Here is a 27,472-nt window from a genome sequence, read left to right as displayed (position 1 = left end):
GAAATTTTAACCGATGGGATTAAAGTAAAAAAGTTTTTAGTCATATAGTAAGGATGATATGTAGGGTAATAGATACGGTAAAAAAGTAAAAATAGAAAAATAAAAATTATTAATGGATTTCCATTTCTGAATATTGTTCCAAGTGGTCCTGTCCCAAAAAGCAGCTGCCCACTGCCACTAATGCAATGCCAGCCATGGCTGACCCAACAAAGATGCTTCACTATCCGACATCCCCAGCTGATTCATAATCCTCGCTTCTTCAATGTCAGTCACCGTTGTTTTTTTACCAATGCCTCTCTCATTTATTTTTCACTTTCCCCTCTCTCTTGCACCGCCATAACAACAACCCTTCTCTTTTACTGGGTCGATACAGGTTCCAATAAGCTTGATTTCGCTTCCGTTTCACTTTTTTTGAGATGGGTTTTCTGTGTTTGGGTAATTTTGATCTTCTTTTCCCCCTTTAATGGCGGATTCTTCCTGTTTTTCTAGCTGAAATTACTGTGTTATGTTGTTTTTGAACTTCCCCTGAGCTGAAAAGGGTATTTAACCATCTCCTCCCCCTTTGTGATTCCTAGTGGATTTCACTTTTACCTCTAAAGATTCTTTACCACTTTCTTGTTCTTTCTTTTGGGTCATCTGGAAATGATGAACAGCAAAATGGGTTGCTGTTTCTTGTACGGCTCCGTTGGTTTGCTTTCGTTGATATCTATGGTTTGTTCTGTGGTAGCCATAGGTGCCAACTGGGGTACTCAGTCGTCGCATCCACTGCCTCCAGAGACAGTCGTTGGGATGCTAAGGGATAATCAGATTCAGAAAGTGAAGCTGTTTGATGCTGATTATGGAACTCTTAGAGCTTTGGGGAAAACTGGGATTGAAGTAATGGTTGGGATTCCTAATGATATGCTATCCACTTTAGCAAACAGTGAAAAAGCAGCTGAGAAATGGGTTTCTAAGAATGTCTCTGTTCATATTTCCGACAACAATGTGAACATCAGGCGAGTTTTCCTTATTTTCCTCGCTTTCTTTCTTGTGTGTTGATTATGAAAGTTTAGGCCTTATCTTTAATGATTGAGATGATTTTCACTTTGATTTGGTGCTTTCTTTGCTATGTTCTTCAGTTTTGTAAAGAGAAATTCATGTTTTTGAAGGGTTTAGTGTTGGATTTGGAGGGGAATTGTTTACTTTATTCACTTACATTCTAAAACAAGGTAGTTTGCATGTGTCACTTTTTGAGGTAATGATGGGGAAGACAAAGGGTAGAATGAAGTGGACAATGGGAATAAATAAAGTGGCATCTATAACATGTCTTCTCTTTAAAGTGACCTATCCAATATTTTTTTATACGTTAATGGTCTATAGAATCCAATATTTTCCGTTCGGGATTCCTCCTAAGGTTTTTAAAACGCGTCTACTAGGGAGAGGTTTCCACACTCTTATAAAGAATGTTTCGTTCTCCCCTCCAACCAATATGGGATCTTACAATCCACCCCATTTAGAGCTAGAGTCCTTCAAGGATTTTAAAACGGTCTCTTAGGGAGAGTTTTCCACACCCTTATAAGGGATGTTTCGTTCTCCTCCCCAACCGATATGGGATCTCACAATCCACCCCCCCTTTGGGGCCAGGGTCATTCAAGGATTTTAAAACGCGTCTCTTAGGGAGAGTTCTCCACACCCTTATAAGGAATGTTTCGTTCTCCTCCCCAACCGATGTGGGATCTCATAATCCACCCCCCTTTGGGGCTCAGCGTCCTCGCTGACATTCGTTCCCTTCTCTAATCGATGGGACACCCCAATCCACCCCCTCTTCGGGGTCTAGCATCCTTGTTGACACACTGCCTCGTGTCCACCCCCTTCAGAGCTTAGCCTCTTCGCTGGCACATCGCCCGGTGTTTGGCTCTAATACCATTCGCCCGATATTGTCCTTTTTGGGCTTTTCCTTTGGACTTCTTCTCAAGGTTTTTAAAGGAGAAGTTTCCACACCCTTATAAAGAATGTTACGTTCTCCTCCTTATCGATGTCATTCCTCTCTCCAATGAATGTGGGATCTCACAATAGTTGAAGTTTGAAGAATTGCCCCCGAAATCGTTAGTTAGTTATTCTATCCGGTGAGAAAACAACATCCTGAGTTCAAAAGCTATTTCAAACCTCAATGCCTCCCTTAACTTCTCCCCTTAACTTCTCCCACTCTGCTGCATTTACCATCTTTATCTGTCAAAGTTTCCAAGAATTGGGTTCTTGAATGATCCGCCAGGTAAGGACCTTGTCACTGTTTCTCCATAGAAAGCACATAGGTCGGGGAGGAGAATGAAGCATTCTTTATAAAGGTGCAGAAACCTCTTCCTAGCAAACACGTTTTAAAAACTTTGAGGGGAAGCCCAAAAGAGAAAACCCAAAGAGGACAATATCAGCTAGCGGTGGGCTTGAGCCGTTACACCTTCGTCTTATTTTGCTTGATTGGAGGCCGATCGAGTAGCATGCCTCCTCCTTTTGTGGGTTCTCTTTTTGTATGCCCTTTTCTTTTATTTTTTTTAAAACTAGGGTTGGAGGGACCTGGTTTACCGTTGTAGCTTGAGACTACTCTTGTAACAGCCCAAGTCCACTATTAGAGCAGATATTGTCTTCTTTGGGCTTCCCCTCAAGGTTCTTAAAACGCATCAAAGATATTGTCCTCTTTGGGTTTCCCCTCAAGGTTTTTAAAACGCGTCTTTGAAGGAGAGGTTCCCACACCCTTATAAAGAATGTTTCGTTCTCCTCCCAACCGATGTGGGATCTCACAATCCACCCCCTTGGAGGCCCAACAACCGGTGTCTAGCTCTGATACCATTTGTAACAGTGGACTTGGGCCGTTACAACTCCCTCATTTCCATCCGTGATTGTTCGTAAAAATTTTAACCAATGGCAGAAATCTTCCAATTCTTAAGCTGACTAAGTGGGAAAGTACCTGTTTAAATTGTAATGCATCCCTTGATTTCTTTTCAAGTCACCATGTTAATTATGAACTTTCAGGTATGTTGCTGTAGGGAATGAGCCTTTCTTGTCCACTTACAATGGAAGCTTTCTTAGTACAACCTTTCCTGCTCTGCAGAACATCCAGAGAGCCTTACTAAAAGCTAATCTAGGAAACCAAGTAAAGGTAACCGTTCCGCTAAACGCCGATGTCTACGAAAGCTCAACTACGTTTCCATCGGGCGGCAACTTCCGAGCTGATATACACGATTTGATGCTCGCCATTGTCAAGTTTTTGAGTGATACCGGTTCTCCATTCACCGTGAACATTTACCCCTTCATCAGTCTTTATTCCACCCCCAACTTCCCTGTTGAATATGCTTTCTTTGATGGCAATGCATCACCCTTAGTCGATGGCCAGACATCGTATTTCAACATGTTCGATGCAAATTACGACACCCTTGTGTGGGCGCTTCAAAAGAATGGCTTTGGAAACTTACCGATCATAGTCGGGGAGATCGGTTGGCCAACAGACGGGGATCGGAATGCCAACCCCATCTACGCTCAACGGTTCAATCAAGGCTTCATGTCACACATATTAGGCGGGAAAGGAACACCAATGAGGCCAGGTCCAATTGATGCCTACTTATTCAGTCTTATTGATGAAGACTCAAAGAGCATTGATCCAGGAAACTTCGAACGTCATTGGGGCATATTCTACTACGACGGTCAACCAAAATATCAGCTCAGCCTTGGAAATTCGAACAATGGATCATTGGTCGGAGCCAAAGGCGTGCGGTATTTGGAACGAAAATGGTGTGTAATGAAGCCATCTGCTCACCTTGAAGATTCACAGGTTGCGCCGAGTGTTAGCTATGCGTGTTACCATGCTGATTGCACCAGCCTTGGTTATGGGACGTCTTGTTCGGGGTTAGACGCTCGGTCGAACATCTCGTATGCGTTTAACAGTTATTACCAGAGGAGCAATCATGCAGAGGATGCCTGCAAGTTTTCAGGGTTGTCAACAGTGACCAATAGTGATCCAAGCTTTGGGAGTTGTAGGTTTGACATAATGATAGAGTCATATATGGGAGGGGCAGAAGGAAGGTCAGGGTGCCGTTTCAAAAGGCTTTTGGCGTTGGTTTCTGGGTTTGTTCTTGTTTTATTGACAATTCTGTGAATGTTTTAAGGTAATTTATTTGTATGTCTTTGTCTCCTTTTTCTTTTTAAGGTATCTTTTGATGTGTAGAATTGAATAAGTAATTATATCAATTTAGATTTTAAATTTTAAATTTTTATAAACGTATCGTGTCAATTATGGAGGATTCAAATTGTGCGGTGACACGAATGAACTCACCATGGAGAAGATGTTAGAACTAATAAAATGCAACAAGTTCTTGAGTGGTATTTTAATCTGTCTAATAAAATTAACGTTCAAAAGGAAAAATAATCCATTTATGTTCTCAAATTATTGGGACATTCCGAACATCCATATATCCTAGTTCAATAGAGGCATTGGGCCTCCTGTGCCCATGTCATATTATTTACGGACTCCGTATTTGATAGCGGGTGCATAATCCAACCTCCAACATATGGGCTGGGGCGCAATGCCGACACACCCGTGTCGTCTGGTACTGTCTTTGAAAAATTCATTTCAAAGGAAGTCATCCAAGATATTCGTCTTGCAACGCTTGTCTTCACTGTAACACACGCATGTACCACATGGTAGCTCACTTAGGCCACATGACCCAAGAGTGGGGGAGAGCTGACACCATGTCTCCACCTCTAGTACATATGGAGGCATTTCTAAATTGGCGGGTGTAGACATGATTTTGACGATCAGAAATACGGTGTCGTGGAGCGTATGTCGAATGTCCAATTGACACCAAATTTGGTGAGCTTTCATATTTCATACGGACGAACTTGACTCTAGAACCACATGTCCAAATTCCCTTTGGAACCCCAACTTTCGAGGCCAAGCCCTAACCCAACTCTTCAACAAGCTTATTTGTGACACTCATGTCTATTCGTTGTCCCTATCTTGCTTATGCCTCGTTTCCTCTTCAATGAACACGTTATATGGTGTGTTAGATAATGCATCGTCCTCCGTAGTCGCATCATGACATTTTTCTATATTAGCCCTTGCATGGCTGGATGGTCACCTCTTTATTTGACTCAACGTGAGGGTCACAACCTACTCTCTTTATAACGCAGTTGTGACACCCCATGTACATCTCTAATTGTTGGCTAGCGTACCAAACACGATATATTTACATCATACCAAAAATGGAAATATTTGATGGTGAAGCGTTGGTTGATTAACAACATTGACTCCTACCCCTAAACATTTGTCTCAAAATAACAAACTTCCTTCTTCTCATTCCTTTCCGCATTTTTCTTTGAAAGACATTCTTTTCCATTTACTGAACAACTCTGTTGCCGTTCTTCCCGTCCATTTATTCCATTCATCAGACAAGAATTCTATATCAAACTTTAAGCCTTCTTTTACCCATAATTGAATGACCCCATTTTTGGAGCAATGTCGACATGTAACGTCCAATGGAGGAAATGCCGATGAATTCCTGTGTTAGAGAAAGAGAAATCGAGGCTTAAACCAACAATCTCTCTCTTCAAAAACAGACAGACAGAGAGAGAGAGAGAGAGAGAGAGAGAGAGACAACAACAGCAACAAAAAAAACTAAACGTTTGTTGTTCTTTCTCTAAATTTCTCACCATTAATCATCTCATTTGCCGTTAGAATCGCGGATCCCTCTCTCCATTTCGTTTATTTTGCCATTTGATTTGTCGCTGTCAATACCTTTCCCTTTTCCCTTCCGTTGATCCTTCTAAGGGAAAGGTAAGGAGCTTCATTTTTGAATCTGCAAAAGAAACATTGTAGAAATTGATATCTAATAAAAATTTAGGACCTGGGTTTCGCTCCAAATCGTCTGAAAGTGGCCGCCATTATGGTCCTCCGGCAAGAGCTTTTGGTGGGTTTCTTCTTGTTATCATTTTGCTTACCTGGGTCCTGCAATTTGGTGTTTGAAGTGCAGCATAAGTTTAAGGGTCGAGAGAAGACACTGAATGAATTGAGGTCTCATGATGTTCGTCGCCATGGTAGGCTTCTCTCTATCGTTGATCTCGAACTGGGAGGCAACGGACAACCTGCTGAAACAGGGTTAGCCATTTCTCTCATCATATTCATCTTATTATGAACATATATTTCCTGTATTTTGATCTCAGATGAGATGGTTTTGGTGATAAATTTTGTTTGTGGGATGTGATCCTTAGGTCTCTTCAAATGTTTAGCTGGTTTCATGAAGACTATGACTAACTACCCTAGGATGATATAACCGTCACGAAAACGTGTTCGTAACGATATGAGTTTAGCTCAACAGTTAAGATACCTGTTTCTTATCCAATCACTCAACAATTAAGATATCCACTTTATTGTACTAGAGACGAAGAGAAAAGAATTTTTCTCTCGAGACCATTGAGAACCTTTTTTTCAAAGATTAGAGATTAAACCGATAGATTTTCAATCTAGGGACGAGATAGAAATCCGAACAAAAGGTTGTAGTTTATGTTTACCCCTCCCCTTATCTTTCCTGTTAACTGCTCTGTGCACTTGGGATGTTAAATTGTTTCTTTTGTTAAATCATAAAGGTTATTCTTCGCCAGAATTGGCCTTGGAACTCCTCCAAACGATTACTATGTGCAAGTGGATACAGGGAGTGACGTTCTATGGGTGAACTGTATGGGCTGCAGCAATTGTCCTGAGAAAAGTGATATTGATGTATGTTCTTCAACACTGGAATTTGTGTAAATTGGTTAATTGAAAAATAACCTTTGAGTGTTCACTTACAGGTGGAGTTGAGACTTTTTGATCCAAAGGGCTCTAGCACTGCGAAATTTATTACTTGTGATCAATCATCTTGCTCGACCATGTACGGCGGTAGTACGATCCAGGATTGCAAACCAGATATGCTCTGCAGATATACAATTATCTATGGAGATGGAAGTGCAACAACTGGAGATTTTGTGAAGGATTATATTCATCTCCAACAAGTTGTTGGAAACCATCAAACTACTGTAACTAATGGCAGTATAGAATTTGGGTAATTCCTTGTCGTTTCCTTGGTTTTGATCTTCTAGTTTGCTTAAAAGGTATACTTTAATTTTTGTGGTTTTTTGCATTTGGATAAACTTACGAACAATCTGACTTGTCTCAACTGATTAAGACATAAACTCTTGACCTCGACCAAGAGGGCGGTGGTTTGAGTCCCATACTTTAGCTCTTGAAATCTTTCCAACTCGAGAAATATAATGTGTCTAGCTTCATTTGGACTTAGCTATGGTTTTTGTTTTTTGATGGGCAGTTCCGAAATATGGCTTCTTATCCAATCCAATGGTTAATATACTCTTAGTCTCTTTAAACTTGGAAAAAAGCTTAAGATCATACAAGTTCAATTAGCTATGCTGCTGCTTTTACTTCTTTATCTCAAGTTGACTTATGTGGTTTAGGTGTGCAACTAAGCAATCTGGGGAGCTCGGCACGGCGTCTGAGGCGCTCGATGGGATAATTGGTTTTGGACAGGCAAATTCATCTATCATTTCTCAGTTGGCTGCCTCTGGGAAGGTGAAGAAGATTTTTGCACATTGCTTGGATAGTATATCAGGGGGTGGGATCTTTGCCATTGGAGATGTAGTGGAACCAACAGTGAAAACCACACCAGTGATACCTCATCAGTATGTGTATTCTAGCTCCAAATCTTATTTGTTGTAACCGGCCTACTTACTCATTATCTATCATATTTTGCACCTCCTTTGACGAGTCTAGTTAAGATTCCAAAACTGATGGGAGTTCGACGGTATGTTCGTACAAGTCCCTTCATTTCTCCATATGCAAGGTTCTACATCTTTCTTTATAACATTCTTAACCGAGACTCAAGTTAAGCTCCGTCTTAGAACCTTGTTGGGTTAAGAGTAAAGCATCCCGAGGTTGAGGCATCTCGTTGGACATGGAGAAACATTGGGAACCAAAATAGCTTTCTTCAGAGTCGTTTCTTGTCCGTCCCCCGCGTCCCTGTTCACTGGTCCTCCTGACTTGAGCTCCCACTACACGCTACCTCTAGCTACTCCCCATTTCCCATATGTCTGCTACATCATGCCAAATCAACTAACACTTATCCAATAACTATATTATGTCATCGTTCAGTTGTGTTTACTATTCAAAGTCGAAAAATCCTCGTCTTCCTAATTTGGCTTAGCTAACAACGTTTTTTTCTCCTCTCTTAAGTTCGCTTCTTGTGGGACAAGAATTTAGCTTTCTTCTAAACATCTACAAATGTCAGGGTTCATTACAATGTTGTTCTGAATGGAGTTAAGGTAGGAGAGACCACTCTTGATCTTCCTGTTGGACTATTTGAAACTGTATATAGAAGAGAAGCAATCATTGACAGTGGCACAACACTGGCTTATCTTCCTGGGCACATTTACCACCCATTGATGCAGAAGGTATTAGTTTCAAATTTTAGCCCCTTTTTATGTAAGCTTTTTTGCACTCAAGTCCAAATTTATTTTTTCTAAACATGTATTTTGCAGATCTTGGGAGCCCAACCTGGCCTGAAACTACATACAGTTGACCACCAGTTTACTTGTTTTAAGTATGATGAGAAGTAAGATGCTTTCCCTTATCCTTGCTTACTATTTCTACAGCTAATTGTATCATTTGATCTTTGAAGTATACAGTACTCTTTGTGTTGTAACAGTTCAATTTGGTTGATGTTAAATATTTTTCAATCAAATGCCTATTCTTTATGTTTTTTTGGTTTAAGAACCCACCTGATTTTGCCCAAATCAAGAACTTTATCAGCCTAATAACTATGAGGAAAAAGGATTGTGATTTTTATACCATCCTTTTCATTTGGAGGATTGAGGTTTGAGAAGAACATGACATTTGAAAAGAGAGATTTGATTGAAAAAAGTTCGAATGTGGTATGGAAAAAGTATTTGGTTGAAAATGTTGCAGGCAGTAGAGAAAAATTATTGAATGAGATCGCTACAATGTGACTGTTTTCTAATAACAGTTTTTTTAGCAATAAAAAACTTCTTGTTCGATTGTGACAACCTCTTCGAATAAATTTTCATAGAAACTTCTACTCAGTTTGTTTGTTGAAGGGAGAAATGTTGTCACTGTTTTCAACTGTTTGACTGTTTGGTTTGTACTGTTGCAGTGTGGACGATGGATTTCCATTAGTAACACTTCTCTTTGTGGAGTCTCTAACCTTGATAGTTTACCCACACGAGTATCTCTTTCAGATCCGTGTAAGTATTCTGCTTTTTGTTAACATTTTGATTGTCTATGTGATGTCCCACATTAGTTGGGGAGGAGAACAAAATACCATTTATAAGGGTGTGGTGGAAACCTTCCCTTAGCAGACGTGTTTTAAATCCTTGAGGGGAAGCCCTAAAGGGAAAGCCCAAAGAGGACAATATTTGCTAGCGGTGAATCTGGGTCGTTACAGTCTATCTTCATGGGATTTGTTTATCTTTTGGAAATCGACTCAAATTTTCATCCAATAACCATCAAAAGTTCAACAAAAGTAACTAAAAGAACCATACTTGGTTGACTGCTAAGGAAGAGAAAGTCAAAGAATTCTAATTTCTCTGATCTCTCTTTGCTTTCGAAACTTTAATGGTAGTGTGTAGGAACATTCACACGCTCCGATGTGTAGCCAATTAGTTTTCAAAACAAGATGAGAATGTGAGTGTCACAAACATAAATTATAAAAACAAAAGAACTAAAATCAGAAGTATGAATTGAGAAGGTTTTTTTATTGTTTGGGGTATGCAGGATGATATGTGGTGCATTGGATGGCAGAATAGTGGGACTCAATCCAGAGATGGACGTGAGGTCACTCTCTTGGGAGGTATATTTCACAATGCTAAACTTCCATGTTCTATCTATATATATATTCTTAGCTTGACTTCCTTTTAATGGCTTTGAATTGCAGATTTGGTTCTTCAAAACAAGTTGATTTACTACAATCTTGAAAATCAGACCCTTGGCTGGATTGAGTATAACTGTGAGTTTCTTCCAACTTAAAACTCATTTTCTTGTGGGTTTTAGACTAAATGACTTGAAAAACTGAATGAATCTCTAACCTAAACCATTCTTTTAATTTTTTTACTTTCCAACACCTTTTGGGAAACAAACAATTCATTCTAATTATTTGATTGTAAAAATTAACTATTTTTCGTGATGGTAAGATTTATGAACAAATTAGTTGAATTGAATACTATACAGTTAGATTGAGTAACACAGTCGTTGGAGAATGAAAAAAGGTTATCGATACCTTAATCAAACCATTTTCTTCTTCTTTTAGAGGTCGAAGAGGGAGTATTTGAACCTCTAACCTCTAAAAAAGGACCTTAATGTTTATGGTGTCTTATATTTGATGATGTTTAAGTTAATTTTCAATCCAAGTCTGAAGAAGTAAGAGTAAAATGGTGACCCACAGGCACTTCAGGGATTAAATTGAGAGAAGAAAAGTCAGGAAAAGTTTACACAGTGGGAGCCCACAGACTGTCTTCACCAGCATCTATTATAGAGATTGGCAGACTACTTCCGTTGTTGTTAGCTTTTACCCTATTTTTTATCCAATAGCTTCTTTCTCTTTCTCTTTTGTTGTTTTCTTGAATATATTCATATGGGAATGGCAAGATAAATATATGTTTGTAAATGGCAATAATGGGATGGTTGTAGTTTGCTTTAATGGTAAATTTTGTATTCCTTCTTAAATGGAGACGTGTGATATGAACCACGATCAAGGAATTTCCATACCTCAAAGTCCAATTACAAGGATAAGAGCCAAGAAGCTACAACAAACCTTGGACACTTATATTCAAGCTATGGTGAGCTCATCAAAGAAAATTCTAGAAGACGTTGAAGACCTCTGTTATATGTTATGCAAAGTTGAGCTTCAAGAAAGAGATGCATTAAAACGCACTTTAAGTAGCATTTAATGAACTCAACTAAATTTAAGGAACTAGTCCAAGGAGGATTAATAGTGCAATGAATGAAATGTGCTTATTAGTCATTCTTGGACTAGTTCTATAAACTTAACTGAGTTCATTAAATGCAACTTAAAGTGCATTTTAATGCATCTCTTTCTTGACGCTCAACTTTGCACAATATATAAGGGAGGTCTCCAACGTCTTCTAGAATTTTCTTTGATGAGCTCACCATAGCTTGAATATAAGTGTACAATGTTTGTTGTAATTTCTTGGCTCTCTTTCTTGTAATTGGACCTTGAGGTATGGAAATTCCTTGGTCGTGGTCCATATCAATGGTATACCTAACAGACAAACATTAACTGATTTAACATTATATTGTCGGTCGACAACAAATAGAAGACACTAAATTAATACTTTTATCGCCATTCTCAAGAATTAAACTTAAGGTAAATGAGAAGTATTTTAACATTTTTGCTTTTTTTCTTTCTTAAAGATAATTACCATTATAGTAACGGCATAATTACATATATTACACAACAATAACGAATAGTTTGACATTGACTTTGACTTAATAACAAATATACCAATTATAAACTATGACGTTTTAAGGGAGTGAATATAATACAGAACGTACGTACCTTAGTTTTGTTGCATTTACAGTGTTGCCTTCAAAAACTGTACAACAAAATAGATGATAGCTAGCAATAGTGCAAATTGGTATGCATCTCTTTGGAAGTTGTCCTCGCCTTCGAAGAACTACACACAAAAATTCAACAACGGGTATAGATTAAGCAAAAGTAGTCCAGTTATAAGCACTTTATGGAGGAAAATATTTAGTATTGGCTCGGTTCTATACTCGTAAAAGTGTTTTTGAAATACGTTTTAGTTAAATACTTGAGGGAAAAAACACGATTCGGAAAAGACTACTCGTAATAGTAATAGTTTGCAATGCAATATTTTCGAAAGCTCAAAACAAGAAGCTGACTAGTAAAATAAGATTGGTGCAAATGGGAAGAACAATTAGCATATTTAAGAACACTGACCTTGCTAGGATCACCAGAAGGATCAGGGAACATCTCCAAGTTCTGTTTCTCAGTAGATACTTGCCCGGTGAGGTTGCTGACAGAATCAGCCAAGTCTTTCCCTGCTTCCGTGGAGGCAAAGAGATAGCGGGAAGCCCAAAAGAAAGCTTGGGAAACGGCAGAGGAACTCGACACGTCCCAACGCTCTTCGTGCTCGATGACTTGCCCACTGATTTGGTTGAGAGTGAACTGTGAATCAACTTTGATGATCAGGTCTCCTCCTATGGCTGCAACCAAGGACTTGGGTTTCCCTTTGATTGTCCACTTGATGTTAAGTATGCTTGTTGATACCATCACCATTTCTTGCACACTCTGTTGTTACAAACAGTATGAGTTAAGTTTTCATTTAGTGATCGAAAAACGAAAAACGAAAATTGAAAAACGAAAAACAAACAACGAACAAATTAACAGTTTAGTTGCCCTTTTCACCGCTCATCTCGAACATTAGTCGTCTCTAATAATTACAAACTCTTTTCCTAACATTTTTTAAGAAACCGAGCTTTCATTAAAAAAAAAAAAAAAAAACAAGCAGAAACAAATCCAACGAAAAAAAGAGTCACATAAATTACTCGAATCCGATAATCAAGATCAAGATCATGATTGAAAATAAGATAAAAACTGAAAAAATCAACTTAATTTTAAGAAATATAAAATGGTTATTGAAAAAATTTATTCTTTTACAATAAAAAATGTTTAAAGTAAAAAAAGAATGATAAATAAAAATAAAAGACAAACACAGAGGAATTGTGGAGAAACTTCCTTTTCTTTGATGAAAACAATGCATCCATAACATCGAAACCTAAATCTAGATTAAACTACTTTTTTCATTCGAGTTCGTGGTGTTCTAACTACGTTCAAGAAATTAGTTAGCCGTGAGAGATTCGAGAATTCACACACTTGAACATAAGTGTACTATTCTTCTTACCGTAGTTGGATTCTCGAGCGCACTGGTTGCCCAGAGTTGCCTTTTGTACTTCTCTCGACCAGTGAATTTCCTAATTGGATCCTGCATTTCATGTTTGAACTAATTTTAATCATCTTCCTCCAATTTTGCGAAACAATTAGTAGATGAAATTAGCCAATATTAAGCAGAAAATTCGAGACCTTATACTTGACAAAGACTGCGAAATTTCCAAGAGATCGATCTCCTTGACGAAGTTGAAGAATGTCTTTAGCAAGTTGCCTAGCTGTGGATTCAACCAAGGGGCTACTAACGCACTCAAATTCGTTGCAGAGCTCACCGAAATCCATGCCGTCAACGATCTTATCGGCCTCCGATCTTTCGACAGCGGATTCCGCCGTCAATTGATCGGTACTGTTCGAATCATTCGCAGCGGCTGCAAAACAGAAACCCTAGCTCTATCAGAGACATTGAGAAATCGCGAAAAAAAAGAAAGAAAAAGAGAAGGATTGGAAGAAAAATTGCAGGCCTCGTAGGGGAAAAGCATGGCGGGAGTGAGGAGAAGGAACAGTGAACAGTGTGGCGGCGCCATGGTGGCTCTTGCGGCGGAAGACTGCGGCGGACACAGCTGCGGAGGCAGCGGCGAGAGAAGGAGAGGAAACGCAGGTACTCATCTCTCCGTCCCATTGTGATTCCAGCCATTACTTACTTGTGGTTTCAGTTTGAGTCTCTAACTGCTACTATTTTTTTTTTTTTTTTTTCATTTCCATTTTTTTCATTATTTATTTTTACAACCAATTTTAAGTTTATATCTTATTTTATAAATTTGAGCCTAAATTAATAAATAAATAAATAAATAAATTCTAAACTTAAAAATACCATTAGATTTTCAAATTTTTTTAAAAAATACTATTTAATTTTAGTTAAAAACAATTAAAATTTCGTATAAAAATAGAATTTTCATTAATATTCTTGATTTTTTTACAAAAAAAAATTAAAAAAAATATTTTTATAGAACCGACTTAAAAAAATATCCTTAATTTTCAAAAATGTTTTAAAATAGCTTTAATTTTAGATGGAAAGGTTAATATTTTGTTTAAAAAATAACCCTAAACTTTCTTGAACGTTTAAATTTTTTTATAAAATTTTAAAAATATTATTACTATTAGTATATGAACGAAATTGTTGATTAGTATCGGGTTTTAAAAATATCTTAAAATGGTAAAAATAATATTAATTCCCTTAATTTTTTTAAAAAATATTTTTAGAGTTTGTATTTAGTCAAAAATTATTTATCTACATTTAATAAACATCTTTTTTTTTTATATATTTTTAAAATATGTAATATAAGTGTATATATATTAATTTGTAGTCTAAAATACAAGAAAGGTAAAAGTTAAGAAGTTAAAATTGACCTTTTTGAATGAAATTAGAATTTAAAATAATTTAAAATAATCTTTATTCTTCATCGCTCAAAATCTTGTGGATAAGGTGGTGAGGAGAGATTCTCTACGACCGAATTCAGAATGACAACAAAGAAAAGGACAGATGTAGAGAAGTTATTGGTTAGTGGCTTGTTAATGAATAAGATGGATCTAGAGCTGATTTGAACCAAATAATTGTATTTGTGGTTGTGGGAGTGGGGATAATTAATATTTGTTCTAGAAAATTTTCATTTTTTTAGATTCATTAATAATTAATGAATGAAAAGCGCTTCATGTTGAGGCTCAGGGCAATCTCGTGCATCGAAATTAACTACAAACAATATTAAATTTTTTTTTCCAAAGTATCAAAATCGAGCACGAAATCTTTTTCTTATAAGTTCAATTGGTACTAACTATCCACTCAGTAATCCCCACTTAATTGGTTCTCTTAACTGAGCTTAGCATTCTCCACGAGAGTTCTACATTGACTATTTTAAGGAATAATCAGGGGCTTACCAGTAAGAATACATCTACATTGGTACGAGACATTTTGAAAAAGCCATGAATGCTTATGTCTCAAAGTGGACAATATCTTACACTGATAATGTATTATTTTGTAAAAGAAACTACTTTCAATTTTCAAACAATACCCTCAAAGCATCCACTTATTCCACTTTGAAACCAGACATCTGAAGGGTATTAATGTACTTTCACACGTCCGAGAGAATGATCATTCCTTTTTATCAACTTCCCGTCACCATTAGATTATCCCTCAGCAGCCACAGAGAAATTTAGTTCGCCCACATTTACATTCCTACCCCCATAATTTACCTTTAACCCTTAAATCAAAGAAGGGTATGCAAGTCTTTTCACATCCAACCCATTCTCAACCACAATCCACGTTTTTTAAATGGCTAAAACACCCCCAATACTTGCCGTAGCTCTCCAAACTCTTAAGGGTAAATTAGTATTTTCAATAACCTCCTCCTCCCTCGACGTCTTGTTCCGCAGCATCAGGTCACCCTCTCCTCCGCCATTTCTGGAACCTTTTTGCGGTCTCTCTCTCTCTCTCTGCCTCTCTCTCTCTTCAATGGCTTTGCGTCTCCCTCTCACTCCGCCGTCGATCAGGCCCTCGACGTCGTTGCCTTGCAACGGAAAGCAACCGATTGCTTCTCTTTCGGACTCGAAGAGCGGCTGCTTCAGTTCAAAGAGCTTGAATGTTACTAGTCGCAGGAGCATTGGTGTTTCCGGTGGAAATCGCTCCTTCAAGGTCAATTCTAGCTTGGAAATTGCCGGAGCAACCGTCGGTCAGGTCACCGAGGTCAACAAGGACACTTTCTGGCCCATCGTCAATGCTGCCGGCGATAAAACCGTTGTGCTCGATATGTACACCCAATGGTTTGTGCTTCTGTGTATCCTTAAGCCTATACTTCTTTTTGTGGTTTCTGTACTTACTATATGAGATTGTTGAGGATTTATGGCTGCCATGATCTTGTGTTTGTATGTCATTTCTGGTTTTCTGATTTTCTGATCTTGGATGGAAATTAGTGAAGGTAGGCGATGCTTAGTTGTGGAGTTTAGATCTCCTAGTTTTAGGAAATTGAAGGGAAACTTTGGTGTTTCTTAGGCGTCTGTTTGTCAAATGTTTCTGAAATGTATATAATTAATCCCTGCAATGAGTTTGACCTAGATTAAAAAATTAAGAACCAGAGGATGACGGTTTTCCCCCTTCTTTTGAAGCTAGAATTAGGTCTAGAAAACTGGTTTTAGTTTGTTTTGTGGAATTTTTTGTTCACATCTCTGACTGGACTAGATTAAGCTTAATAGCTTGAATTTTTAGGATAATACTAAGATAAATTATTGAGGTTGGTGGTTCTACATTGAGTTATTTTTGCAATCTAAGACCATGTTGGAACAGTTTATAATTCAGACAAGTTCAAGGCAATTCATATTGGGTATTCTTGTGTGAGATCTCACATCGGTTGAGAGTAGAACAAAACATTCTTTATAAGGGTGTGGAAACCTCTCTCTAGCCGGAAGCTTGAAAAGGAAATCCCAACGACGACAAATAGTTGCAAATGGTGGACTTGAACTGGTACAAATGATATTAGAGATAGACACTAGGCGATATGCCAGCGAAGAGGTTGAGCCCTGAAGGGGGGTGGACACAAGGCGGTGTGCCTGCAAAGACGCTAGGCCTCAAAGGGAGGTGGATTGGGACGTCCCACATCGATTTGAAAAGGGAATGAGCGCCAGCGAGGATGCTGGGCCTCGAAGGGGGTGGGAGAAGAACGAAACATTTTTTGCAAGGGTGTGGAAACCTCTCCCTAACAGGTGCCTTTTAAAAACTTTAATGAAAAGCTAAAAGTAAAAACTCAAACAGGACAATATCTGTTAGTGGTAGACTTGGGCGGTTACATTTTGCTAATTGCTAGTTCAAGTTAAATTTTTGCAAAGTTGTCGGAGCCAAGCTAATAAACTCATCTTCCATGTCAAGCAATTTATTTGTATATTCAATGATCCTGTAGAACTAAAATAGATATAGCTGCTTGATTGGTTGTTTCCTTTCCAACAACTCGACATATTTTGGAGGTAATGTTCTCTGTTTTAGGTCAGATTCTATTTGGTGATGGTGCCCTTCTAATGGTGATATGGTTTCTGTTCAACTCTGAAGTAGTTTATTGATGTGTGAATTGTGGGAAAGAAAACTGGAGAAAGAATGAGGAAATGGATTCCTAGAAACACAACACAACACAGCTTGTTTATTGTAATTGAAGCATGCCCTGCCTATATGTTGTGACCTCTTGGATGTTACTGATCTTTCCTTAATATCATTATGCATAAATTTGTTAACTAAAAACCCCCTTCTCCAGTGAAGTTTAGATGCTCTACATTTTGCAGATATGGAAATGGATAGGTAGAAATTAGAAACTTTTCCTGGTATTGAAGTTTTCTGTGCAATTTCAGGCTCCTTGCAAGTTCAATCTTCTATGAAGTTCTAGATTCATATGTGTATTGTCATTGTTTTTGGATCCCCAAGCTTAACCTCTTCATTAACTTTCTATATTCATCCTTAAATACTACACTGAAGGTGTGGACCCTGCAAAGTGATGGCTCCCAAATTTCAAGAATTATCTGAGAAATTTCTTGACGTTATCTTTCTAAAGCTTGACTGCAACCAAGACAATAAGGTTGGTTCCATGATCCCTACTTTCTTGCTGGAGCTTGGGAATGTATATGCATATGGAAGAACACTTCAGCTTTCTCTCTCTCTCTCTCTCTCTCTCTCTCTCTCTCTCATATGGTGATTTCTTTGGCAGCCATTGGCGAAGGAACTTGGGATAAAAGTGGTGCCGACATTCAAAATTCTAAAGAATAAAATGGTAGTTAAAGAAGTAACTGGAGCAAAGTATGATGATTTGGTTCATGCCATTGATGCTGTAAGAACCAGCTGAAGACTCACCTCTTTCTAAGTTTATATATTGCAAGAAAGAGAGAGTATCCACAACTGTTATTTATTTGACTCTCTTAATTTAATGATTTTGTGTACTGTTAAGTCAGTCCTATGGAAGAAGAAGCAATTCAACAATATTCTTATTCTTCTTCCTGCAAAGATGGTTTGGGAAATGGTTCTGTATATAGATGTTTGGGGCAGGGATATTTGAATATGAGCAATGACAGTTCACACTTGCTTTTACATGCTTTCTTTTTCTTTAAACATTTGATGGATTCATATTCCCAATGGATTATAGTTATGCATCTCCCTCTCCAACCAACTGTTCACTGCAGATTGAAAGACTATGATATTGGAAACAATTTAGAAATCGAGTTGAGGTTAGTTTTGGGAGCACTTTAAGGTAAGTTACACGGGTTTAGTCACGTACTAAAAATGCATTTTAGTCATGTTTGAGCTATGACAACTCACCGACACGACACGTTTGAGCTATGACAATTCAGTCATTCTCAAAACCTTTCATATAATATATTACCCATCAACCTCTATAATACCCTAATCAAAATGAGAATAAGGATAATGGGAAAAATCATTTTCCCTTTGTATAATTCAACACTAAACTTGAATGACCAATATATCACTCAAAATTTATCTAGCCACTAAAATACTTAATACAGCTACACAAATACGTGAACCTAGCCACAAAATCAAGTAGGAAAAAAAAGCAACAAACTTAGCAAAAGAACATCCAACAACATGAAAAACCAAAACCCACAAAATCTACTAATCCAACCACGAAAACGTCCCGAACTAAATACAAATCTTCATGATAATATATGCTTAATCAATTGCAGATGTTAAGTTCACACTAATTCAAGCTTGTAAGATCTGGATAAAAAGTGAATTTTTATCTTAAATAATGCATGTTGAACTAGTTCACAAATAAGTTAACGGGAGAATCTCATCAAATCATTATTGAAATATAGGCTCAGTTGATCCATTTTAGCCAATAACAGTTTGCCTCAACTTAAGCAGCTTGAAGCTGGCTCAACCCAGTTTCGAGCGAAATAAAAATACAGTGGGATAAATAAGGGAAATCTAACGGTACCTAATATCTCGTGTCAAGATAGGAGAAACCCGAGTGAAAGCACGTGCAGCTTTCGTCTATTTTGCTTGAGGGTGAGAGGCAATAAAATCAACAGCAAGATTGATAGCATTGATTTTGTCTGATTCATTATCAGGAATTTCAAAACGGAACTCTTCTTCAAGAGCCATCACAACCTCCACAGTATCTAAACTGTCCAATCCTAAATCATTTTGAAAATGGGCCGTTGGAGTAACCTGGCAGAGAATGTATAATATGCATTATGAACTCGTGAAAAAAGAAAGAAAGAAAGATAGAAATGAATGCAGTGCTTAAAATTTCTATGCGAGTTTCAAATGCACCTGGTAGTCTACCTAAACAAGTATTTTCATATGAATAATTGAGATCCTACAATTTAAGAAAGGATGAAAAAGAAAATCCACATGACAGCAGACAACTCAAAAAGAAAAAAAAGGATTTCTCCTTCTATTTTCCTGTGTGTAACTGTAATGGTTCATTCTTTACCGGAGGAACGAGGAGAGTCTTAATCATTTGTTGTAAACTTACCAATTTTCTCTTTACCTTTAGAGGCGTTGGAAGAGTCCATTCGAGGCTTGTGAGGTGCACACGGATATGGGAGGTCTATGATGGGGGAGGTGCATCTGAATCTTCCCTCTAGGGAGAAGGGCAAAGTGGTGTGACAAACAAGTTGTTGTGGGGTATTTGAATTGAGGGAACAGTAGAATTTATAAAGGAAGAGGAAGAGTATCATTGTCATTTTCTTAAAATAATGAACCAAAAGCTTCAAAATAAGATCTTCAAGAACAACATCCTCCAAGTTAGGCTCCATAACTGATTCAACACTTTTTAATGCTAACGTTGGAATCAGAATCATGTGAAAGAGGAGCACGGTATTTTGTCAAGTGGAGAACTCCTCTAGTTAATAAAGAATCTGGATTCAAAGGGGATAAAACATTTTGGTTGCAAGTATTGGGAAGTAAAAAATGTGAAGGATAAGGAGGTGAAGAGGCAACTTGCTTCATATGGGGGGCTAAAAGACTTGAACAACTTTCTTCGATTAAATCAGTATTCAAAGAATTATCCTCAATGAACGGATGAAATGAAGAATAAAGCCAAAATTTTCGAGAATAAGATAATGATAGGTAGACTCAAAAGCCTTCAGGGAAGCTTCAGAAGGTGTTTTGAAACCCACAGAAGGGGCATGTTCAAACAAAATTTGAATCGAAGATTCATCGGTCATTTAAATGTCATTAATGGGACTTGAGTTATTGTTTGTAACCTCTTCAAAATTAAGAGTTTCAGTAAAAGATGAAGCTTTCGAAGTTGTATACCAAATCTAACATCAATGCTCAAACACATTTCCAAATCATGCAAGCCCATGTTAGTTAATGATATCTACAAATGAAAAACTTCACTGGAAGAAGAATCTGCCGAAGAGGAATAACTTGAAGGCTGAGAGTTGAGGTTCCATTGGGGGTAAGAAAATATACTTCGTTTAATGGATTCAACCATACTTCTGTTGGATGATGAAAGTCCCACATCGGTTAATTTAAGGAATGATCATGGGTTTATAGTCAAAGAATACTATCTCCATTGGTATGAGGCCTTTTGGGGAAGCCCAAAGCAAAGCCATGAGAGCTTATGCTCAAAGTGGACAATATCATACCATTGTGGAGAGTCGTGTTCATCTAACATGGTATCAAGCCATGCCCTAAACTTAGTCGTGCCAATAGATTGGTAAATCTTCAAATATCGAACAAACGACTCCAAAAGAAAAGGAGTCAAGCCTCCTCGAGGGCATAGTAAAAAATGACTAAGACTCCAAAGGAGTTGAGCCTTGATTAAGGGGAGACATACTTTGTTCGAGGGGAGGTGTTGGATGATGAAAGTCCCACATCGGTTAATTAAGGTAATGATCATGAGTTTATAATCAAAGAATACTATCTCCATTGGTATGAGACCTTTTGGGGAAGCCCAAAGCAAAGCCATGAGAGCTTATGCTCAAAGTGTACAATATCATACCATTACCATTGTGAAGAGTCGTGTTCATCTAACAACTTCTATTGAGTAACGCATCCTATTTCAATATATTTTTAATACTTTATAACATAGATACATATCCCTAATTTGCAAGTACAATGAAAACACACAATACGTTCTCACTAGTAGATCACAAACCAAATCAACCCTAAATTTCAAAGTTATTAAACTAACAGAAAGCCACTGCAAACGCGAAGCGTAGCTCACAGAAACTTAATTGCGTAATTTGATATCGGACACATTAAATCAAATCAATCATGAAAGGAATAGAATATTTCTCATACCTTGCAAGGATCGACCTTCTGAAATTTCTTGACAACGGAAATGACGCGGTCAGTGACTTCCGATTTGTCAAGAAAAGAACCCCTCACCTCCTCGGAGAAGAGACGGCGTCGAATCGCATTGAAGGGGTGGACATAGAGAATGGGGGTGTTGGATTTGGGCAGGGCCTGTACGTGAACCCTAATATACTTCAGTAGAGAATTCCTCGCCGCCATTGGAACTGATATATGCAGTTTCGAGAGCTCGAAGAAATGGCTGCTCGTGAGAGAGGTTTTATGCGGTTTTTGACGCAGAGCAACGAACGAAGCAATTTTTTTCCGGTTAAATTAATAACAATATTATTATCTAAAAAAAAAAACATAACTCTAAATTTTAAAAAATTTTAATAATACAAAATTTCAAAAATATTTTGTTTAAAAAATGTTAAGTTAGTTAATATCTTTAAAAACGTTAATTTTAGGTAGAAATTATTAATATTTTTGTTTTTTTTTTTTTAATGAGTTAATATCTTTAAAAACAATACTCGTGCATTATAACAATTAGTATCTCCGAGCGTATTTGATACTATGTTTGATACTATGTTTACATATAGATCTGTCGTACTTTTAGATATCTCTCGTAAAAGTAATGGATTATCTCTCGTAATTTTTACATATCTCTTGTAATCCCTACGTCCTTACATTCCATATAAGTTTGTAAACATAAAGAAAACATAATGAATCCCTACGTCCTTACATTTCATTTAGGATTAGGCTTAGGAATATGCTTACGAACTTGTTTTTTACATCTCTCGTTGTTTGAGACCTTATTCATCTCTTTGGGCTTCTATTGAATCGAGAAATAGGTTTGATTGTCATCTTGATTTAATTGTATCTTTTTGATACAATAGTAAGGCATCCTCCGGATAATTCAAATCGAAGCAATTGAATGTCCGACTCGAATCTATGACATGACCGAGCAATAGAAGTACTTTAACACTCCACCGCTGTCATATATTCCATACATCACACTATATAGGAATCATATTCAATGCAGTGACTTAGAACCACACAAGGGATCTGATAAAAATAATAACAGTCCCACCATATCTAAGGGCCTCAAAGTACCTTAAACATTGAAGAATCTATTTAAGTTCCCACAACAAAATAAGCGTTATTTAGTTGCATTACAATTTTAGCATCTCAATGGCCCCTTGTGATATGATCCAATAAGACATTCTTGCCAAACAAACGTAGGAAGTACAAAAATAATTGGTACATGTTGTTAATAATGAACCTTTTTATCTTTCTTTGAGCTCTTGCTCGAATTGAAGCAATTTTTCACGAATGGGCTGCAAGAATCGCTTCAAATCTTGGCAAATCTGCTGCTTATCCGAACCCAGAAGATCTTTCTCTTCGCTCAATCTCACTTCCATCTGTTATGTTTCAAAAGTAAAATTTTACAGGCCAGATCACAAAGAGGATACAGCCAAAGTAATACAAAGCATCATATTATCGTTAAAACATTATTGCTCCGATCGGTTCTATGAGATCCCACCTCAGTTGGGGAGAAGAACGAAGCATTCTTTATAAGGGTATGAAAAACTCTCCCTAGCAGACACGTTTTAAAAACCTCGAAGGGAAACCCGAAAGGGAAAGCCCAAAGAGGACAATATCTGCTAGCGGTGGACTTGAGCTGTTACAAATGGTATCAGAGCCAAACACCGGACGATGTGCCAACGAGGAGGCTGAGCCCCGAAGGGGAGTGGACACAAGGCGGTGTGCCAGCAAGAACACTGGCCCAGAAGGGGGTGGATTGGGGGGTGCCACATCGATTGAAGAAGGGAACGGGTGCCAGTGAGGATGCTGGGCCCTGAAGGAGAATGGACTGTGAGATCCAGCATCGGTTGGGGAGGAGAATGAAGCACTCTTTATAAGGGTGAGGAAACCTCTCCCTAGCAGACGCATCTTAAAAACCTTGAGAGGAAACACGAAAGAAAAAGTCTAAAGAAGACAATATCTGCTAGCAATGGGCTTGGGTGGTTATAGAAATCCACAAACAAAAGTATGTTTTGGACATCCTCAGAGCTTTTAGTATAGGTTGAGTTTGGCAGCTTTGGCTAAGCCCTCAGTTTAACATAAACAATTATTTAAGTCAAATCGAGGCAAAAGGAAAAAGGTAAGGTATCAGCCTTGATGAGCCACACATTAGCTCGCAACTCCCTAGGTTCATTTGGCTCTCGAGGAACCCATCAAGGAAAACTGAAGCATGGAAAGGCAAGAAATATATTGTTTACATTCATCCACCATCCAAGACAGCCTAACGTTTGGAAAGATGAATTCGCTTATATTATTACTCCAGACCATTCAAGAAGCTTGCAGCCACCAAAATACACAAATGAAACGAAGAACAATGTACCTGCAGGTCATCTAGCTCACCAAATGAGAACTCTGGGACGTCTATATGCCCCTTCACTGTCTTTTTCTCCTGTTTAATTGTCCACTCACCTGATATCATACACAATCGTGCTAGTAAATACATAGACAAACGGAAGGAAAGTGATGTTAAATAAATGTAATTCTAATTAAGCTAACCACTACCTTTAATTTTCAATGTGAGTTCATATGTATAACCAACACGTTTCTTGTTACGGACAGTCACCAAAAAAGCCTGCACACATGAATGTAGAATACATGATACTCAGAGATTTGAGTCATTGATATACTAGCAGAAGAAAAAGGGGGAAATGGCATTGGTGTTCCATTGCAGGCATAGATCAATTTGATGCGTTGTCTATGTGGAGACAAACTGCGGCAATGGGATCTTGCACTTTCTCGAGTGTTGTTTTCTTTAACCATATGAGGAATAGAACAACATGGAAGTAACCATATGTGGAGGAGTTATTCTAAGGGGGAAGGAGTAGATATAGTACAGGAATTACTGTATAGTTACTGGTTTTTATTCCCCTGTTTTCCCTCTGTTTAACTAGTTTCTGGTTGGTTACTGTGGTTGGTGGTCTTTATTTTTACAGCAAGGTTTTTGAGAGTTTACATCCAGGTAAAACATGGTTACCTTGGATTACTAAGGGGTTTGTGATACATGTCACTACAAGTGTACACACATTACACTCATGCCAAAAAGAAGCAGTCATGTATGGAGCCCATTGGTTGAATTTTAATTTATGCAGTTAAAGGAGGAGTCTTCCACGTTCATTTCTATTTTTAGTTATTATACAACTTGTATAAATAGCCATAAACATCAATGAAAATGGTATCTAAAAATTTTCAATTAAGTCTTGAGCACTTTAACTCAGAGGTATTAACTCAAAGGTATTAAGGTTCCCTCTATTAGAGCCTTGCAATTATTCAAATAGATCGAAAGAAGCATCTTATGTCTTCCCTCACACAAACACCGGCTACCTCCACTTACAAGAGACCCATAACTCGATTGCAGACTTGGGCCCATAACAGTTTGCAATTGGGGTATTATTCAAATAAAGATTGGTTCAAAACTTCTCCAATATTTGTGCAACGTTATTGAAGGTGATCAAAAGACATGGAATCAGAGCACACCATGAAATAGACACCCTAGACACCCAGACTCCATCATTTTTCATAAAGAAATGGAAACTAATTGATTAATAGTTGAAACAGGCTAAAGGCGGGATGATAACGTCACAACGCATCACCCCTGCCCAAAAGAGGATTTAATAAGAAACATTTGAAAGCAGTAGATGCGCACCCAATTATCATTTAAAATGAAATAACGTAAGCAAATTGCAATTAGATGCCAGTATCAAAGGAAGCAACAAGTCTTAGCCTTTAATTTTGAACTACTGATTCTAAATCAAATTAGGACAAGGAAAAGTAAAGAAGGAAAGCACTAAACAGATACGAATAGCAAGAGATTCCAGAGAGAAATCAAAAAACATGAGCAAAAGATATAGTAAAGTCAGCCAAATTACAACTCAAATAGTATTACTATTTCATAGTGATGCTATGCTGCAAATGTACGAAATGTTGAACTCGAACAGAATACTAGAGAAACCAATACACACCCAACATGAGATTTTCATTGTACCACATTATATTTCAAGAATTTTACGTATCTATTTAACTTAAAATCAACAAATAATTAAGAATAAACGACAGGGACTAATTCTATTTCAAGAATTATACCACCATAAGCAGGTACAGATTTGTTTGATTTGTTCATACTGCAAATCCCACCAAAAACATTCACAGTTGAGTATATAAAACAAGCATTCATATGGACCTATTCTAATAGAAAGACAACTGAGAACTTACATCCCCAACACACTTCGATACATCCTCTATTTCGGCTTTACCACCGGAGAACTCCAAGGAATCTACTGACATTAGCAACTCCTACAATAAAGGTGGGGAAAGAGAGAAATCGTGTTAGAAAAAGACAACAGCAGATAAACAGAAAGAACGTATAAAAAATGTACAGTAAGATTGCAGCTTGTTGAGGTCACCAACCTTCATTCTATCACTCGCCCATTTATTCAAGTTCTTCTCCTCCCAAGTTCCAGCCTACAAAGGTAGAAAAAAACAAATAACATTAACAACAAAATTCATCAGACACAGTGCAAACGCCACTTAGCCAAGAAAAGCCAAGAAAAGAAACATAGATCATCATAAGGCAATCATTTTAGTGACCTTCCATGTATGGGAATCTAAGTTGCTGACCATTTAACTTACTTTGAGTATTTGTTAGCCATATCTAAAACAGGCAAGTTAATCATAATGAAATTCTGACTCCGTTCCCCACTTCTAACTTTATTCATGATATCGACATTACCCAACCGAATGGATCAAAGAAAATTAACACAAAATCTAGATTATCTCAAGTTCAAGAACATTAACAAACCTTCTTTCTAACAAAACAAATTTAAACAACATTCCTTTCAAATCTTTCTCATTATAGAGGATGTGATTCATTTCAACTTTTTTGCTGTAAATTCGAGAGTCCTTTTATATTGGAGAGGACTTCAATTTCCAAGTTCAGATATTATCACAAACGCTATATTCCTCCCAGCCACACGACCCATACCATTAACATTAATCCTTACAGAAATCAAAACATCCATATTTCATCAACAAGAATGACCATTACAAACGAAACATACCCGATTCCAGACGGAGCCAAGGGTGGGAGGCTGAGACGCTTGAGAAGCAATAATGTCGTCAGCCGAGAGCTTGCGAGGGACAGGAAGTGGAGCCGCATCCTCTCGCGTCTCCCTGACCCAGTACGTGTAAGACGCACCCTGTTGAGTCTCGGAAGAAACTGCTCCATTCTCCATCGCGAACCCAATAAAGGAAAGCTTCTTCCAATCTGCCCGATCACCAAGATTAGAATATCTGATGATTTGAACAAGCGCACGCCAAATTTGAACACCAAAGACGAAGGTGGACGTGGATCTGTGCGTTCTTGGAAGAAGCTTCACGAAGATTTTGAATTACGGGGGAGATGCAGGCTCTTTGCCTTTTGCTTTTCGTAGAAATGGCGCTAGCCGCAGCTCAAGGCCTCGCACGAGATTCAACGAGGCTGTTCTGGAACGTTCTGCTCAGCGAATTTGCGTATGGAATTTTGGGATGGCCCATGTGAGGACCTTCAGACACCCTTTTGTTTGGTTGTAAATAAAAATGGTCTTTTTAGGGTTCTAAGCCTTCAAGGCCCAAATTTTAGGGCTTCGGTTGGTCAAATGACAATAAAAGTTTCATTTTTATTTCTCAATTTCAATTTCTTTTCCCTAAAAAATAAATTTAGGTATAAAATTGTTTATGTAAATAATTTTAGTTATGTTTTTTTAAGATGAAATAAATAATTAAAAAATAATTGGTATTTTTATGAAAATAATTCAAAAATATTTGGTATAATTTAACCAAAAATAACATTAAAAATAGAGATAATCTATAAAATATTAATAGACGAAGATAAATATTTTTAAATTTTTTAAATATTTAAAAAAATATCTATAAAATATCCGAATTTTAGTTATATTTTTTAGATGAAATAAATAATTAAAAAAATAATTGGTATTTTTATTTAAAAAATTCAAAAATATTTTTTATAATTCGATTAAAAATTTAAAGGTATTTTATGAAATAAATAAATATTTTAGAGTTTTTTTAAATATTTAAAAGTATTATTGAAATTTTTTGAAATTTAAAGATATTTTAAAAATAAATGAAAAGTAAAATAAAATAAAAACTA

General features: G+C 37.4%; 6 protein-coding genes across 8 annotated transcripts; 3 read left to right on the top strand and 3 right to left on the bottom strand.

Moving 5' to 3' along the window:
* Positions 1–188: 188 nt before the first annotated feature.
* Positions 189–4,238, top strand: LOC111784052 (glucan endo-1,3-beta-glucosidase 6). Its single transcript, XM_023664874.2, has 2 exons — positions 189–995; positions 3,007–4,238. Exons 1-2 carry the CDS (start codon positions 643–645, stop codon positions 4,124–4,126), a joined length of 1,473 nt encoding a protein of 490 aa, XP_023520642.1. The 5' UTR covers positions 189–642; the 3' UTR covers positions 4,127–4,238.
* A 983-nt stretch (positions 4,239–5,221) lies between these two features.
* On the bottom strand, positions 5,222–13,657 carry LOC111784055 (transmembrane protein, putative (DUF2358)). 3 transcript variants are annotated; one of them, XR_002813476.2, is made up of 8 exons: positions 13,478–13,657; positions 13,152–13,384; positions 12,973–13,053; positions 12,009–12,359; positions 11,604–11,721; positions 5,968–6,111; positions 5,680–5,825; positions 5,222–5,528 (listed from the first exon to the last, which is right to left on the bottom strand). XR_002813476.2 is itself a non-coding variant. In XM_023664879.2 (6 exons), the coding sequence occupies exons 1-5, from the start codon at positions 13,620–13,622 to the stop codon at positions 11,620–11,622; spliced, it is 912 nt and encodes a 303-aa protein (XP_023520647.1). In that variant the 5' UTR covers positions 13,623–13,657; the 3' UTR covers positions 10,967–11,306; positions 11,604–11,619. The 3 variants fall into 3 exon arrangements, 2 of the variants coding, with proteins under 2 accessions (XP_023520647.1, XP_023520646.1); XM_023664879.2 differs by lacking the exons at positions 5,222–5,528; positions 5,680–5,825; positions 5,968–6,111 and adding an exon at positions 10,967–11,306; XM_023664878.2 differs by lacking the exons at positions 5,222–5,528; positions 5,680–5,825; positions 5,968–6,111 and having other exon boundaries at positions 11,469–11,721; positions 13,478–13,656.
* On the top strand, positions 5,822–10,724 carry LOC111784053 (aspartic proteinase 36). Its single transcript, XM_023664875.2, has 10 exons — positions 5,822–6,124; positions 6,613–6,742; positions 6,814–7,064; positions 7,471–7,695; positions 8,301–8,463; positions 8,551–8,624; positions 9,183–9,273; positions 9,803–9,878; positions 9,963–10,034; positions 10,470–10,724. Exons 1-10 carry the CDS (start codon positions 5,913–5,915, stop codon positions 10,613–10,615), a joined length of 1,440 nt encoding a protein of 479 aa, XP_023520643.2. The 5' UTR covers positions 5,822–5,912; the 3' UTR covers positions 10,616–10,724.
* A 1,610-nt stretch (positions 13,658–15,267) lies between the features above and the next one.
* On the top strand, positions 15,268–18,069 carry LOC111784046 (thioredoxin F-type, chloroplastic). Its single transcript, XM_023664865.2, has 3 exons — positions 15,268–15,770; positions 17,464–17,563; positions 17,693–18,069. Exons 1-3 carry the CDS (start codon positions 15,283–15,285, stop codon positions 17,825–17,827), a joined length of 723 nt encoding a protein of 240 aa, XP_023520633.2. The 5' UTR covers positions 15,268–15,282; the 3' UTR covers positions 17,828–18,069.
* A 704-nt stretch (positions 18,070–18,773) lies between these two features.
* LOC111784047 (acyl carrier protein 2, mitochondrial) lies at positions 18,774–21,557 on the bottom strand. The gene is made up of 2 exons (XM_023664866.2): positions 21,256–21,557; positions 18,774–19,167 (listed from the first exon to the last, which is right to left on the bottom strand). Exons 1-2 carry the CDS (start codon positions 21,466–21,468, stop codon positions 18,991–18,993), a joined length of 390 nt encoding a protein of 129 aa, XP_023520634.2. The 5' UTR covers positions 21,469–21,557; the 3' UTR covers positions 18,774–18,990.
* A 731-nt stretch (positions 21,558–22,288) lies between these two features.
* Positions 22,289–26,861, bottom strand: LOC111784085 (uncharacterized). The gene is made up of 6 exons (XM_023664914.2): positions 26,385–26,861; positions 25,735–25,788; positions 25,540–25,620; positions 23,833–23,902; positions 23,651–23,739; positions 22,289–22,667 (listed from the first exon to the last, which is right to left on the bottom strand). Exons 1-6 carry the CDS (start codon positions 26,556–26,558, stop codon positions 22,533–22,535), a joined length of 603 nt encoding a protein of 200 aa, XP_023520682.2. The 5' UTR covers positions 26,559–26,861; the 3' UTR covers positions 22,289–22,532.
* Between the last annotated feature and the right edge of the window lie 611 nt (positions 26,862–27,472).

The sequence above is a fragment of the Cucurbita pepo genome, chromosome 4, assembly GCF_057944985.1.
Source record: "Cucurbita pepo subsp. pepo isolate OVF chromosome 4, ASM5794498v1, whole genome shotgun sequence".
Lineage (NCBI taxonomy): Eukaryota > Viridiplantae > Streptophyta > Magnoliopsida > Cucurbitales > Cucurbitaceae > Cucurbita > Cucurbita pepo.
This window is presented reverse-complemented; position numbering and strand designations above follow the sequence as displayed.